The 16146-nt window shown below is 34.7% G+C and overlaps 1 protein-coding gene across 3 annotated transcripts in view; it reads left to right on the top strand.

Moving 5' to 3' along the window:
* NCAPD2 (non-SMC condensin I complex subunit D2) overlaps nt 1–16146 on the top strand; it is a 41389-nt gene that overhangs the window by 8274 nt on the left and 16969 nt on the right. For 2 of the 3 annotated variants that reach the window (XM_051963654.1, XM_051963655.1), the window contains exons 10-13: nt 10837–11034; nt 11429–11563; nt 11660–11747; nt 11831–12011. In XM_051963654.1, the coding sequence (XP_051819614.1) occupies nt 10837–11034; nt 11429–11563; nt 11660–11747; nt 11831–12011 (602 nt within the window). The remainder of the gene's footprint in view (nt 1–10836; nt 11035–11428; nt 11564–11659; nt 11748–11830; nt 12012–16146) is intronic. The other variant, XM_051963656.1, reaches the window with a different exon arrangement.

Here is a 16146-nt window from a genome sequence, read left to right on the forward strand (position 1 = left end):
TGCTGCCATCTGGCCTGCCTACTTTCCTCTAAACAATGAGCTTTTTCAGATTCCCCCACCCCCAGTTTTTTTCTCCCCTTCTGGCTTGAGGGGATTTTTTTCCCAAGCGAATTCTGTGAATTCTCAGGAGAGCCAATGGAGACAATCTGTTCATCCATTTAATTCACCTTTATACCATGTGCAAGGTCTTTTCTTTTTAATTTAGTTTTATTTTATTTTCAATTTCAAATTCTCATTCTCCTCCTAGCCACTCCCATTGAAAAGGCAAAAAATACAAACCCCATTACAAATATGAAATTACACAAATTTTCATTCTATCGCTTCCTGTGCAATACCTAAGAAAAGTCCTAAAACAGATTCTTGTCCTTTTTTTGTGTTATGGATCTTTGTCAATCTGGTGAATCTTATGGATCCCTTGTCAGAATCGTGTTTTTAATTACATAAAATAAAACCCATAGGATTACAAAGAAAATTTTATCAAAATTCTGTTAGAGCACTGAACCTGAAGTCATTGAGGATCTGAGTTCAAAACTAGCCTCAGATATTTAACAGTTCCTTGCTGTATGACCTTGGGCAAGTTACTTAACCCCAATTGCCTCTCTCCCTGCCTTCCCCACCTCCCTCCCTCCCCCCTTTCCCACTCCCCCCAGCCAAAAGAAGAAATTCACATATCTCAGGTCAAGAACTACTTCCCTAAAACCAGACTGCTGTTTACCACCAAACTATCACAAATTTGCTTCACAAACTAAGGCAGATAATACCCTTCTTTGTTTCTTTCTCAGTAAAATGGATAAAATTGTTGTTTATTAAGAATTTTAGACATGTTATGAGAGGTGGGCTGAGTAATAGATATTTATAGTAAAATTCTTATTTGTAACTGTGCCTTTCAGGTGTATGTTTAAGTCAACAAATTAAATCCTTCCATGTGCAAGCCATTATAGTAGGCCTCAGGTTTCAAAATCAAAATAGTCTCGTCTTCCAGGAGCTGATATTCTATTGGAAAAACTACAGCATACACAATGGGGTAGCCCAATTGTATTAAGGCATAAGAGTTGTACTAGGGATGGAGGATGGGAGGTATGTCTTAATGACAAATACTCTGCCTGAGAACTCTTATGAGGTATATTCCAGGCATGGGCATGGCCTAATATAGATGCATAAAGGCCAGAGAAGGGGTACTAAATTGAACTTTGCAGGGTTTGATGGTCTTTACTCTTTAGCAGCAAAAGTTCTTTTATTGGGAGTAGTGGCCTCACAAGCAAAATGAAAGATACCCATTGTCAATGTGTATATACATAAAGTGGGTTTCTCAGGGTGTGGTAAGTTGGCTCTAGGTTTCATGGCAAAATGAGGAGCATAGATATTTATAAGGGTTCACATAAACTCCATGAAGTAGTTTACTTCAAGAGACTTCAGTGTCTGACTGTATCCTTGATGGTTGTCAATATCCTCCAGTATTCTATACTAATAGTTAGGCTATATATCCTTAAAGAAAACTAACCTAGAGATCTTTGGACTTTCTGAATATTACAAATAGGATTTCTCTTAGTAGGCTAGGACATTCTGATCAGAACTGCTTTCCTATACACATATCCACTTCAAAAATGTATATACATGTATTTACCCCAGAAGTCATAGAGTTAGAAGCCAAATATAAATTTTAATTTGATAATTGAACCTGAGATCTCATCTTTGAAGAGATAATTCTTACCTGCCCAGGATATGAAGATAAAATTTTTAGACAGTTGGTTTATTAATGACTTTATAGTTTTTTGCCAATAATAGGGACAGGAAGAACCTTAAGAATGCAAAGTAATAAAAAACAAGAAATAACATGGCCTTTTTTTTTTTTTTAAAGTAAAGACAAAGTGTGTGTGTGTGTGTGTTCCTACAGATACAACTGAGTTGCTGAATAAAATCATATATATGATAAAGCATATATGCTTAGAAGAAATTAATAAGATTATTGATCTGGCATTACTAGGGATTTCAAAAGCCATATAATACAGTCCCCTCATTTTACAGATGTGGAAGCTGAGATCAAGAAAAGTTAAGTGACGTGGCTATGATCACAGAGGTAGTAAGTATTAGAATTGAGATTTAGACATAGGACCATTAATACCAGAGCCAGTGCTCTTTCCATTTGTACTGTACTTCTTCTTTCCATTGATTATAATACTTATTTGGGAATCAATTTATCTCTTGTTAAATCTCCTTGTTTAGAAGCTTGTTTTATTGACAGTTTTGCTTTTTACCCCTCCTTTGGAATAGGCTCGTTTAACAGGAATGAAGATCTCTAACAAAAACAATCACAAGGATTTTTAGGTTCTTTCTGGGGGTGTAAAAAGTGGAACTGATGTAGGCTTATTCTTGCTCTTTTATCTTAAGAGTAAAATTATACATAATGACTTGAAAGAAGAGCAACCAAGTATTAGAGAAGATGGTCATTAATCTTTTTTTTTTTATTATTATTATAGCTTTTTCTCTTAAAAATACATGCAAAGATAGTTTTCAACATTCATTCTTGCAAAATCTTATGTTCTCAATTTTTCTCCCTCCTTTCCCCCATCTCCTTCCTAGATAGCAGGTAATCCAATATATGTTAAATATGTAATTCTTCTTTACATACCTCCACAATTATCATGCTGCACAAGAAAAATCAGATTAAAAGAGGGGGGATGTAAGAGGGAAAAAGCAACAACAAAAAAAAGATGAAAATACTATGTTGTGATCCACATTCAGTCCCCACAGTTTCAATACAAGTCTATTGTAATTGTCCTGAATCACCTCACTGTTGAAAAGAGCCATCCCTGTCTATCAGATTTGATCATCACATAATCTTTTTGCTGCGCACAATGTTCTCTTGGTTCTATTCTCTTCACTTAGTATCAGTTCATGTAAGTCTCTCCACGCTTCTCTGAAAACAACCTGCTAATCGTTTCTTATAAAACAATAATATTCCATAACATTCATATACCATAATTTATTCAGCCATTCTCCAACTGACGGGCATTCACTCAGTTTCCAGTTTCTTGCCACTACAAAAAGGGCTGCCACAAACATTTTTGTGGGTCCCTTTCCCTCCTTTAAGGCCCAGTAGAGACACTGCTGGGTCAAAGGGTATGCACAGCTTGATAGCCCTTTGGGCATAGTTCCAAATTGCTCTTTAGAATGGCTGGATCTGTTCACAGTTCCACCAACAATATATCAGTGTCCCAGTTTTCCCATATCCCCTTCAACATTCGTTGCTGTCTTTTCCTGTCATCTTAGCCAATCTGCCGGTGTGTAGTAGTACTACAGAGTTGTCTTAATTTGTGTTTCTCTAATTGTGATTTAGAGCATTTTCCCATGTAACTAGAAATGGTTTTAATTTCTTTCTCTGAAAATTGTCTGTTTATATCCTTTGACCATTTATCAGTTGGAGAATGGCTTTAATATAGTGTCATAAGGTAGAAACATGTTTTCATGAGCACAAGATGAGATTTAGAATAAATGAAAGTTTATTGATAATGGCATCAGGGTCCTTAATTTCCAGTGGAAAGATAGAATATGGGAAGAAAAAGGAATAAGAATTGATAAAATTGAAATGCTCAGGGGCAGAGACAAGGGAAAGGGATAGCAGGGGTAAGATAGCTGAATTACTCAGATGAAGGAAATAGGAGGTGACTGTCATCTGTAAGGAGAAAGAAGCAATTGTTTGAGGCACACCTCTATGATATCCTATGATTTAATAACCAGTTACTAGTGTGGTTACCTGATATATATTTTGAAATGTTTGTTAAATTAAATGTATGATTTTGATTTTTTTTAATGTGATTATTGCACCATCACTTCTTTTTCCCATATTCCTTCCTGAAAGAGCAGTACCTAAAATTCAGTTTTCATGATTAATTGGGAGGGATGAATATTCCATTGCTGTGTAAAAGTTAAGACGAAGCTCAATCATCATGCCATTGATTTGAGATGTCACTCATCCCACTACCATATGCAAGTATTTTTAATATTGCATTATTGCCTTTTATTCTTGACATCAATATCATTCATGAGTTTACACCTTGTGATGAAGAAAAACAATAAAGCAAAACCATCCTGTAAATTCTGATGATATATGTGACATTCTGATCTTAGCCTTCATCTTTAGCCAGAAGCAGGAAATATGTTTCACCATCTGCTCTCAGGACCCAAGGTTGGTTGTTGCAATTGATCTGATTGCGGTTGGATTTTCAATCTTATTTTCATTTTACTTATTGTATAGGTCTCACATAAATCTGCCTCAGTCTATACAAATCTCTGAATTTTTTTGTGAATCCCTCATATTTGTCATTTCTTAAGAGTGTAGTATTCCATGTATCACAATTGATGGCTACCTACTTTCTTTACAGTTTTTTGGTACTACAAAAAAGGACAACCATAAATATTTACTCGTGAGCATTTTTCCCCCATGAGGCAATTGGCGTTAAGTGACTTGCCCAGGGTCACATAGCTAGGAAGTATTAAATGTCTGAGGTTAGATTTGGACTCAGGTCCTCCTGATTTCAGGGCTGGTGCTGTATCCACTGTGCCATCTAGCTGCATGTCATGAGCATTTTCTATGGCCCTTAATTATATTCACATCCATGTCTATCTTTCCCCACCTGTGTATATAGAAACGATTATGGATCAGAACTATGCAGTCAAATATTTACATCAAACCTAGTATCTGTAGCTTCTGTGACTAGTTAATTTTGCAGGGATTGTTTATTTCTTTTAATAATCCACCTTGAAGTACTCTTTTTTTTTTTTTCCTATAATTCTAACTTTTTATTGACAGAACCCATGCTTGAGTAATTTTTTACAACATTATCCCTTGCACTCACTTCTGTTCTGACTTTTCCCCTCCCTTTCTTAGATGGCAAGCAGTCTTATGCATGTTAAATATGTCCCAGTATATCCTAGATACAATATATGTGGGCAGAACCGAACAGTTCTCTTGTTGCACAGGAAGAATTGGATTCAGATGAAGTACTTTTTGTACAATGTATATGTCTACCCAATATCCACTAATCAGATCTATGTTCTTTTTCCTTGTACTCCTCCAGTCTATCTTAGTAATTCATTTAGAAATTGTTCCACATTGTATCACAACACACTCAAGTTCCAGAAATTTCATCACTAATGTCAAGGGCCTATTTTTTCTAAATTTTGTTGAGGAAAAAAGGGGAAGACGTTTGGCAAAGTGTTTTTCAGAATAATTTGTATTATATGTAGATATTATTCACAGGTAAATATGTCTGACTCAAGAGTTTTTTCCTTTGGTAGTTCCTTTATATAGTTAAGTTTCATTTTCTTTTTTTCTTTAGCTTCATGCATTTAAAAAAAAGTAATATTTTTTCCCAATTACATGTAAAACAGTTTCTAACTACTTTTTTTTACAATTTTGACTTTCCAAATTCTCTTCTGCCTACACTCTTATCAGACTTCTTTTTATAAGGAAATACCTAAGCAAGAAAGGTAAAGCAAAGAAACAACTATAAATCATTATTTCTAATTCTAAATCAAAAATTTTAAATAAAATCTTGATAAAAGAAATGAAAATCATGAAGAGCACTGATTTCTTGTCTGTTAAGAATATAATTCCTAGAAGACATAGCATCCAATTCCCCATGCCCAGAAAAGATAGTTCTGTATCAAGGAATAAAGATTATACATATGCAGTCATGTAAAACATTTCCATACTAATTATGTTATAAAAGAAAACTGACAACAAGAAAAAGTAAAATAATAGTATGCTTCAATATGCATTCCAATTCCATTACTTTTTTCTCTGGAGTTGTACAGTGCTATTACTGTGAAAAATGGTCTCTTGGTTCTACTTCATTTTGTATTAGTTTATGTAAGTCCAGGGTTTTTTTTTAGCATAATAGTATTCCATCATAGTCATATCCCATAAGTTGTTCAGCCATTCCTCAATTGATGGGCATTCCCTTAATTTTCAATTCTTTGCCACCATAAAAAGAGCTATAAATATTTTGTAAATATGTCCTTTTCCCTTTTATATCTTTGGGATACAGATCTAGATATTGCTGGGTAAAAGGGCATACACAGTTTTACAGTCCCTTGGGCATAGTTCTAAATTACTCTTTAGAATAGTTGAATCAGTTCACAACTCCACCAGCAGTTTATTCCTGTGCCGATCCTTTCCATTTTGTCATTTTCGGTTTCTACTCTAATATACTCAAAGTTACTTTGATTTGCATTTTTTAATTGTGATCTAGAACATTTTCATATAGTTAGCTTTAATTTCTTCACCTGAAAAATGCCTATTCATATCCTTTTTATCATTTGGGGAATTACAAACTTGACTTAGTACTCTATGTTTTTGAGAGCTGAGACCTTTATCAGAGATACTTATTAAAAAAAATTCCCCAGTTTTCTGCTTTTATTTTAATCTTGGCTACATTGGTTTTGTTTGTGCAAAATCTTTTTAATTTTGATTTAACTTATCCATTATTTAATTGAATTAGCCATTTTACTTATTACTATAATACCATGTTCTATAAAGTTCTCTAACTCTTGTTTAATAATAAATTCTTCCCTTCTCCATAACTTTGACAGGCAAATTAACTCATGTTCTCCTAATGTGTTTATGATAGCACTATGTCTAACTCATATATCTATTTTTAACCTTCTCTTGGTATATGGTAAATGATGTGAAGTGTTGGTCTATATCTAATTTCTATCAAATTGCTTTATAGTTTTCCAAGCTGTTTTTGTCAAATAATGAGCACTTGTCCCACAAGTTTGGATCTTTGAATTTATCAAATACAAGATTATATGGTTATCTCATACTATATGTTATGTATGTAATTTATTGTATTGATTCATTCCTCTATTTCTTTACCAGTACCAGATTGTTTTGATGATTACCACTTTGTAACATAGTTTGAGGTCTACTACTCCAGTCACCTTCCTTTGTAATCTTCTTTAAAATGTAATCTTTTCTGGGAGCAGGTTTTTTGGGGGGCTTCTGGGAGCAGCCTTAATTTCAGTTCAGAGTAATCACCTCAAATGCAACCAGGTATTCAAAGTCCAAATCCTTTATTGTCTCCTTCAAAGTCTTATCTCCTTCACTTGGAGCTCGGCTAGTTTTTCTTAGAGGCCTTCTGTAGTCTTGGTTCCGAGAACTTAAGCTGCCTTCTCTGACTTGTGAATCTCCTTGATGGAGTCCTGGCTGAGGCTCCAAGAGCTTCTAGTGGGCTTCTCCTTCTCTGGCCCTGACAGCTCTTCCTTATATCTTCCACACTGAGTATATACCAATCATTATATCACTAGAAAACCATTATTTGTTGTAGAATTAAATCAATGCTAAAATAGATTTAACCGATTTAACTACTGTTTCCTCAATTCCACTTACTTAGCACCTTTAAGAATACTAACATTCCTTCACTTTTTTTTTCTTTAATTCCCTTGACATTCTGGACCTTTTTTCTTCCAGCTGTATTTTATTATATTTTCTTGCTTGTAAAAATAACTTTTTGGTGGTTTAATTGGTATGTCACTGGATAAGCAAGGTAATTTAGATAGAATTGTTTTTATTATATTGGCATGGCCTATCTATGAGCAGTTTAATCTTTCCAATTATTTAGATGTGACTATTTGTGTGAAAAGTGTTTTGTAATTGGGTTCATACAATTTCTGTTTTTTGTCTTGGCAAGTAGACTCCCAAATATTTTATATTGCCTGCAATTATTTTAAATGAAATTTATTTCTTGCTCCTGCACTTTGTTGATAATATGTGAAAAGTTGATGATTTATGTGGGTTTATTTTATGTCCTCTGACCTTGCTAAAATTGTTAATTATTTCAACTCATTTTTTTAGTTGATTCTCTGGGCTTCTCCAAATAGACACTCATATCATCTGCAAAGAATGATAGTTTTGTTCTTATTGCAATAGCTAACATATTTTAGTACAATATTAAATAAGAATGGTGCTAACAAGCCTCCTTGTTTTACTCCTGTCTTAGTAGATAGACTTCTAGGTAATCCCCATTATAGGTAATACTTGTTCTTATTAGAGAAATACTACTTATTTTTTTTAAATTTACTCCATTCACTCTTTATTTTTTAGAGTTTTTAAAAGGAACATGTGTTGCATTTTGCCAAAAGACTTTTCTGCATCTTTTGAGATAAGCATATGATTTTTGTTGATTTTGTTATTGATATAGTCAGTTTTGTTGATAGTTTTCCTAATATTGAACCAGCCTTGCATTCCTGATATAAATTCCATCTGGTCACAGTGTATGATTTTTGTGATATATTGCTGTATTTTGTTTAAGTGTTTTATTTAAAATTTTTACATCAATATGCATTAGGGAAATTGGTCGATAGTTTTCTTTCTCTTTTAACTCTTCCTGGTTTAGGTGTCAGCACCATGTTTATGTCATAAAAGGAATTTGATGGAACACCTTTTTGCCTATCTTCCCAAATAGTTTATATAATATTGGAATTAATAATTCTTTAAATGTTTAGTAGAATTGTGAATCCATCTAGGAATTTTTTAAAAACTTTTTTAATAGTATTTTATTTTTTCAAATACTTGCAAAGAAAGTTTTCAATAAGAAATTTTTTTTCTTGAGCTCATTGATGATTTTTTTTTTCTAAAATAGTGTTATTTATGTATCCTTCTGTTAGTTTGGGCAACTTATATTTTTGTAAATATTCATCCATTTTTAGGTTGTCTGATTTGTTGGTTTATAATTTCACAAAATAACTCCTAATCATTGTCTTAATTTCCTCTTCATTGGTGGGGAGTTCACTCTTTGTTTTTTTGATACTGTCAATTTGGTTTTCTTTTTTTTAAATCCAGTTAATCGGTGGTTTATCTATTTTACTGGGGTTCTCTCCCCCATAAAACCAGCTCCTAATTTTATTTATTAACTCAATAGTTTTCTTTTAATTTTATTAGTCTCCTTTGATTTTCAAGATTGCCAATTTGGTGTTTAATTGGGAATTTTTAATTTGTCTTTCTGATTTTTTTTTTTTTTAGTTGCATTCCTAATTGATTGATCTGTCCATTCTCCTTGTTAGTGATATAAGTATTTAGTGATGTTATTTTTCCCCTAAGTACCAGTTTGGCTGCGTCCCATAAATTTTGTTATGTTGTCTCATTGTCATTCTCTTTAATGAAATGATTCATTGTTCATATGATTTGTTCTTTGACCCATTAATTCTTTAGAATTATATTAGTTTTTGATTTTCAGTTATGTTTTCACAAACCTTTATTAAGTGTAATTTTTCTTGCATTTTGATTTGGAAGGGATACATTTTAATATTTCTGTTTTTCTTCAATTGTTTGTGAGGTTTTTATATCTTGGTACATAGTCACTTTTTATGTGGAGGTGCCATGTATTACTCTTTTTATTCAGTTTTCATCCAGAAGTCGGTATCATGTCTTCTTCCCTGTCCCCTCCCCCCAAAAAAATTCTATTCATCTTCTTAACTTCTTTCTTATTTTTTGGTTAGATTTATCTAGTTCTGAAAGGGGAAGGTTGCAGTGTAATTGAAGTATACATTGCATTCCTTTCTTATCCCAGGGAAACAGACTTTTCCTGCCAACTTTCTAACTTGTCTTGAGATGGAATATTGTTTTACACCCATCCTTTTGTCACTTTTGTTGCTCCAGAATTCATTTTTTAAAGTTGTTTGTAGGGGTATTTGGGAAAATTCAGGTGAGTCCTTGCTCTTATGTCACCATCTTGGCTCCATCTCTTCAATTTCATTTTCTAAAACTGGATTAAGATTCCTTTCATATTCTGTTAATTTGGATTGATTTATGATTTAAAAAAAAAAACAAATAAGGTATGTGTGTATGTGTGGGTGTGTGTGTGTGTATATATATATGTATGTATGTAATGTGTGGGTGTGGGTGTGTGTGTAAAATTTGCTGCCACTTTTTGTGTTTTGCATAATTTTAGGGATTTTTTGGGTTTAATTTCATTTGTGCTGTCTTTTTTTAGGTTCTTGTTCCTATATAAGACTTTTGACGTTCTATAATGTACTTTCTAGAGCCCTTGTGCTGGGTACCAAAATATATCATCCAGACTAGCTCTTTGGAGGATCTTGGGATCATCCTGAGTCCTTGGTCTTAGTGGAGGAGTGATGAGGCAGGCACCCACATGGATGGTCAAAGATGGAGTCCATTTCTTTCAAATCCTCTTAGCCCCTAAATACCTTAGTACAATTATATCACTACAGTACACTGAGCATGTGCCAACTATAGTACCATCATATCACCACAGCACACTGAGCAAGTGCTAACTATAGTAGTATTACATCACCACAGCACACTGTACAAGTGCTAACTATAAGCACCCTGCTAGTAATATGTTAATGCATCTCTTTACTGTAAGTATCCCTGCTTCAAGTAGAATACAGATGGTCCCTCCTCCCTCCCCCTTCTCAGGAAGACAGAGATGCCCCTAAGGGGAGATGAAAGCTGAACCAGACATTATCAGCAGATTCCCTCTGGGCTGAAGGGTCTTATACCTCACTAAGAGTTCCCCCACTACCTATGGCTCTCTACAGTGTTCTAAAAGTCTTAGTGTACTAGTAAGCTGTAATAGCTTAAAACTAAAAACCTACTCGCCCTTCACTGAAAGCTTTCCATGTCATGTACTATCTTTTAAACTTTAGTATCTTAAAATTGTACTAAGACTTGAGATATCATATTTGAATGGTTATATATTTTGTGGAAATTAAAATATTTACAAATAAAAACTGTTTTAAGTTAGTTATTGCTCCTCTTTGCCTCAGCTTTTGCTTAGAAGCCTTTAGTATGCATTTCTCTCCTTTTGCTAGAGCTATATGATGCGCAATGCAGTTCTTGCCGCTATGACAGAAATGGTGCTGCAGGTGCTGAATGGGGATCAGCTGGAAGAGGCCGCTCGGAGCACTCGGGATCAGTTCTTGGACACCTTACAGGCCCATTGTCATGATGTTAACTCGTTTGTGCGAAGCCGGGTGTTACAACTTTTTACTCGAATAGTTCAGCAAAAGGTGAGATCTTCTTATGAAGAAGGGGCCTGACAATCTAGATTATATCTGATTGTCAAGGCTGAATTAAGTGTCCAGACTTTAAAGCTTCTACATCTACCCCAAAGGAGTACTGTAGTTTTCCCTGTTTGTTCCTATAAAGTTACGTCTTTACTGTCAGTAGTAACAAAGGTCATCCTATATAAAGTGTTGAGATTCTTAACCCTTATTTCAAAGCAACACTTAAGTTCATTAGTGACCTTCTTGATTAACCAAGAACAACTTCCTTAGCTATCCTATATTATATCAGTATTCCTAAAAATAAAAGTCACCCAGTCAAGTCAGAAATATCAAATATACTGTGGCTTAGATGGATATTGTGTTTTATGAGTTGAGACTTCCCTTATTCTCCTCATAGGCACTTCCCTTGACACGCTTCCAGGCAGTAGTGACCCTTGCAGTGGGGCGTCTAGCTGACAAATCAGTGTTAGTGAGTAAAAATGCTATCCAGCTGCTGGCCACCTTCTTAGCCAACAACCCTTATTCATGTAAGGTAAGTAACCTGTCTGCTCAGCAGAAAAAGATTATAAATATAAGAATTGGGATTAGATGCCTTTAGTAATTCTTGGTATCCATTCTGTTTTCATAGCTAAGTGATACTGACCTCTCCAGACCACTTCAGAAGGAGACAGAGAAGTTGCAGGAAATGAGAGCCAAGCATCGAGCTACAGCTCCCAGTGAGCTCTAATCCAGATAACTCTTTTAGTGTACTAGAACAAATATAGGTTGGAAGTCACATTAAATAAGTCTCTTTCCCTAGGTGTGGTGCCAGATCTTGAGGAGGAGTGGGAAGCCATGTTGCCAGAGCTTCAGTCCACTTTGCAGCAACTCCTGAAACTGCCTGAAGGAGATGGAAAGGGAGGAGAAAACCTTGGTGATACAGAAACAGCTGAAGAAGTGGCAAAGCGCATCCAGCAGCTTCTTGTCAAGGCTAGTTATAAGTAAGTGGGAGGAAATAACATCTACTGTTGATTTATTTAAAATTATAGTTTAGTTTCAACTTTGATGAGATCTGAAGAGAAATTGAAGTTAGAGTATAATTCTGAGTGTTCTCATCAGGCCAAGTGATCTGAATCTGAAAGATAGATGCCTATTATCTTTAGTGAACAGTTTTTTCTGAGCTTGAGGTAAGTATACTTTTTTGTCCTTTTCTCTCTAAAAATGGTTAAAATAAATTCAAGCGACATATATAAAATTTAAAGATGATTAGATGAAAACAGTCTTTAGGAAATAAGTATCCAGGTATAGTTTGATACCTTCTATTATTTTGTTTTAGATATCTTTATTTGACTTTGCTATCTCCTCAGACTTTTGTCCCCTCTTTTTCTTTCTTCCTTTTCACTGCTAAACTGGAAGAAAAAAATTATCTTGACTCATCCTTATAATCCACCTTTAATCCCTTGCTGCCTGGTATCTATCTCCATTATTTGATTATAATAGTTCTCTATTAGGTGATATCTTACTACTAAATTCATTAGAATTTTTTTCATCCTACTTGAACTTTATATAAACTCTTTTGGCCATTTCCTTCCTTTTTTTTTGTTATCCTCTCTTCTCTTAGTTTCTATGACCGTATTCTTAGTGCCGCCCAGAAAATTTTAATGTATCAGTTTGACAGCATCACTCTTAAAATGCCTTTAGTTGCTTTCTAGCAAGTAAAATATAAAGTCTTGATACTGACTTTCAAACCATTCGCCCCCCCTAAATTAACTATCTTTACAGTATTTATCTGATAACTTTCCCTACCTTAATAGTCTAGCCAAGCTTCTCTTTGTTTAGAGTACCTATCCTGCCCTTGTACTTTTTTTTTTTTACTAAACTACTTCCCATATCTAGAATGGATTTTTCTTTCCCCCTATCCCACGTCAGTCTCCAATCAGTCAAGTCTCTCCTTGTCATGTGCTTCCTAGTCCATGACGGTTTTTTGGATGTCCTGTCCCAATCCTCTCCAGACAAAAGTGACTTCTGTCCATCTTAATCAGAATGGAGCGATTTAGTAACAATAAGTATTCTTAATTTCCTTCTACATGTAATACTACATATTAGGGGAAATGAAAACAAAAAGAAACAGCTTCTGTTGTCATATGATTTATATTCTATTGGAGAGACACACATATATAGACAAATAAGTAGAAGGGACTCTGAGAAAAGAGAACACTAACTGTGGCCAAGGGATAGGAATATTCCATAACAAACTAGATGGAATCTGAAGTGAGCCTAAAGGAAAAAGAAAGATCTTAGAAATGAGAGAAGGAATGCATCATAGACATAAGGAATAATTCTGTGCTGTACACAAAGAGATGAAATGTCCAGTTTAGGGAATAACATAAAAGTTCAACTGAGCTTGAATATAGAGTGTGTTAAGGGACACAATATGATCTATCATCTTAATAATGCAAGAGTTTCCTCAAATGATGCAGATAGTAATCCATGTGTGCCTACCCATTCTCTATGATTCTTGTTGATATTTTTCCAAAAGTTTGTCACAGTGTGTCCACTCATTGTGCTGGAGATCTTTGCTTTCAACATCTAAAGGGTGCTCACCTGACAAATGCTTTGGCCCTCTGTTTTCTCTCACTTATCATGTAACAGCACATTCTTTCTTCTTGTCATACAGTTCCTTGATGATGTCCTTTACTCCTGTTTTGAGTTTCTTTTTGGTTATGTTTTCACTCACCTTGACCCTCTTCATTGACTTCTTTGTGATACGAATCATGAGTTCTTCAGAGGCACTTGTGTTCGATGTCTCACTGCCATATAGCAATATTTTAAACATTAAAAATGGATATTTGCTTTTGTGGGTCACACTTTTACAGTCATTCAAAAGCATACTGGCTATTCTTGTCTTTTTCTTCAATTCTGGGTCCAGATAATTGTTTTTTTTGTCCTGTCGAATCAATTTAATCTAGACCTATATCCATCTAAATGCATTTGAAATCTATGCAATAAACCTCCTTCTTCCACTTGGTCTTTCCTGTATAGATGGACAGACCACATTCTATGGATGATTACAGATCTCTTCCAAGAAGCCCCAAGTGTCTTGGAGCTTAATGCAGTCAGCAAACAGGAGCATCTAAAAGATCTCTCCATATAGATCATCGAACTCTTGTTCTTATATTTTTCCCTAGTTTATGTCTTGCACGTTGTTTGAACAGGCCATTTCTGTTGTTACATCTTCTAAGGAGTCTGGATGCAGTGATATAGATATATGGATGGGAGAATCTTGCTGTAAAAATCTGTAAGGAGTGTTTTGTTCTACTGAATCAAATGTGAGATAATACTGGAAAATAGATTATAATGGGTCTTTAGTGACAGTCAAGAGGTTTATTTTGTTTCCTAGAAGCAGCAGAGAGTACTGAATGTTTTTGAGCAAAGAAATGACATAATGAAATCCATGGCTTAGAAAGTGATTTTGGTAACTATACAGAGGATGGATTAGAGCAGAAAGAGACTGGAGGCAATAAGACCAATTCAGAAATTATGCAGCAAGACCATGTGAGAAGTAATGAGTACCTGAATTAGATTGATGGACATATAGTGAAAAAGGAAAAGTTGAATGAACAGGATTGTGGAGGTAAGAAATTAAAAGATTTACTAACTGATTGAATATGGGCAGTCAGTGAAGGAAAAATCACAAGCAACTCAGGAGTTGTGAACCCGAGAGGAGAGAGGGGTTTGATGGGTAAAGAGAAGTTCCATTTGGGATTTGTTGGATTTGAGATACTAATGTAACCTTTATTTTGATATCCAAAAGGCAGTTGGTGATTAGAGACCAGAATTCAAGGGAATTTAGGAATTTAAATAGACATATAGATGTAGGGAATCACCTGAGTGACCCAAAGACAGTCTTGCAGAATACCATACTGTTGTTAGGAGATTGATAGTATAACAGCAAAGTCAACCAAAAAGAGAATATTGCCATGGAACCTAAGAAGATAGAGATAAGGTAGTCAATCAGTGTCGAAATCTGCAGAGAAATCAAAAAGATGACAACTGAGAAAAAACTGGGATTGATGCTATAATGAAAAGCATGCTTAAGGTAAAAAGTTTTAAAAGTAGATGAATCTAGCTATGAAAAGCATAGCCATGCATCAGAGTAGTTTAATGGAATGAATGACAGGGTCAAATTAAGGTTCTGTTTTGTTTTAAAGTGAGAAGACCATTATAGGCATATTTATAAGCCCTCTGTTAATGACAGGATCCACTGGAAAGGGATGGAGCTACCGATGGGGCAAATTCCAAGAGTAGTCTAAGGGCATACTTAGAAAAGTTAGCTTAACAAAAAGTAGGACTATTTCAGACTGGAGCAAAGGAAAGGATTAATGAAAATGTGCAAGGATTTTGAAGTATGGAAGTAAAGAATATGAGAAAATTGATGACAAATGCTTTCTTGGTACAAAAGGAGGCAAGATTATAAACTAAAGGGGGAAGGTTGCGGGGAGGAAATAACATAGGGAAAGGTTTTGGAGACAAAAGATTTGGAACAATTGTGAGGCATGTAAGCGTTGATTAGACAAGAATAAGAAGATTACTATGCATCAGTCAGGATCCAGCTGAGTTTACATAACATGAATTTGTAGTGGAATCAATTCAAATGACTAATCATCACTGCACACAATGAATAAAAAAGGAATCAGTAAGCTTTGAGATATGACAGGCCATGAAGATCAGTAAGATGAGGGTATGCTGTTTGTGAAGAGAGAACAATAAAACTAACTCATCAATGATGAATTGGGAAAAAATAAATAGAAGGGATGGAGTGATAGAAGTTGCAAAAGTCATCAGTGAACTCACAGCATTACTCCCATAGCCTTGTCTCAATTTTCATTTCATTTCTCTAGATTTTGATATTGCTAACTATTCCCTCCTTCCTATTGGATACTCTCCTTCCTTAGCTTTCATAACAAAATTCTCTTTTTGGTATTGTTCCTGTCTTATTGCTACTTTTCAGTTGACTTTGCTGTTACAGTATCAGTCTCCTAACATAAATATGGTATCCTGCAAGACTATCTTTGGTCACAAAGATTATTATAAGGAAGAGGAAGCTTAGAGCTAAAAGAGATGTTTAAATTAGAT

This window comes from Antechinus flavipes, chromosome 5 (assembly GCF_016432865.1).
Source record: "Antechinus flavipes isolate AdamAnt ecotype Samford, QLD, Australia chromosome 5, AdamAnt_v2, whole genome shotgun sequence".
Taxonomy (NCBI): Eukaryota; Metazoa; Chordata; class Mammalia; order Dasyuromorphia; family Dasyuridae; genus Antechinus; species Antechinus flavipes.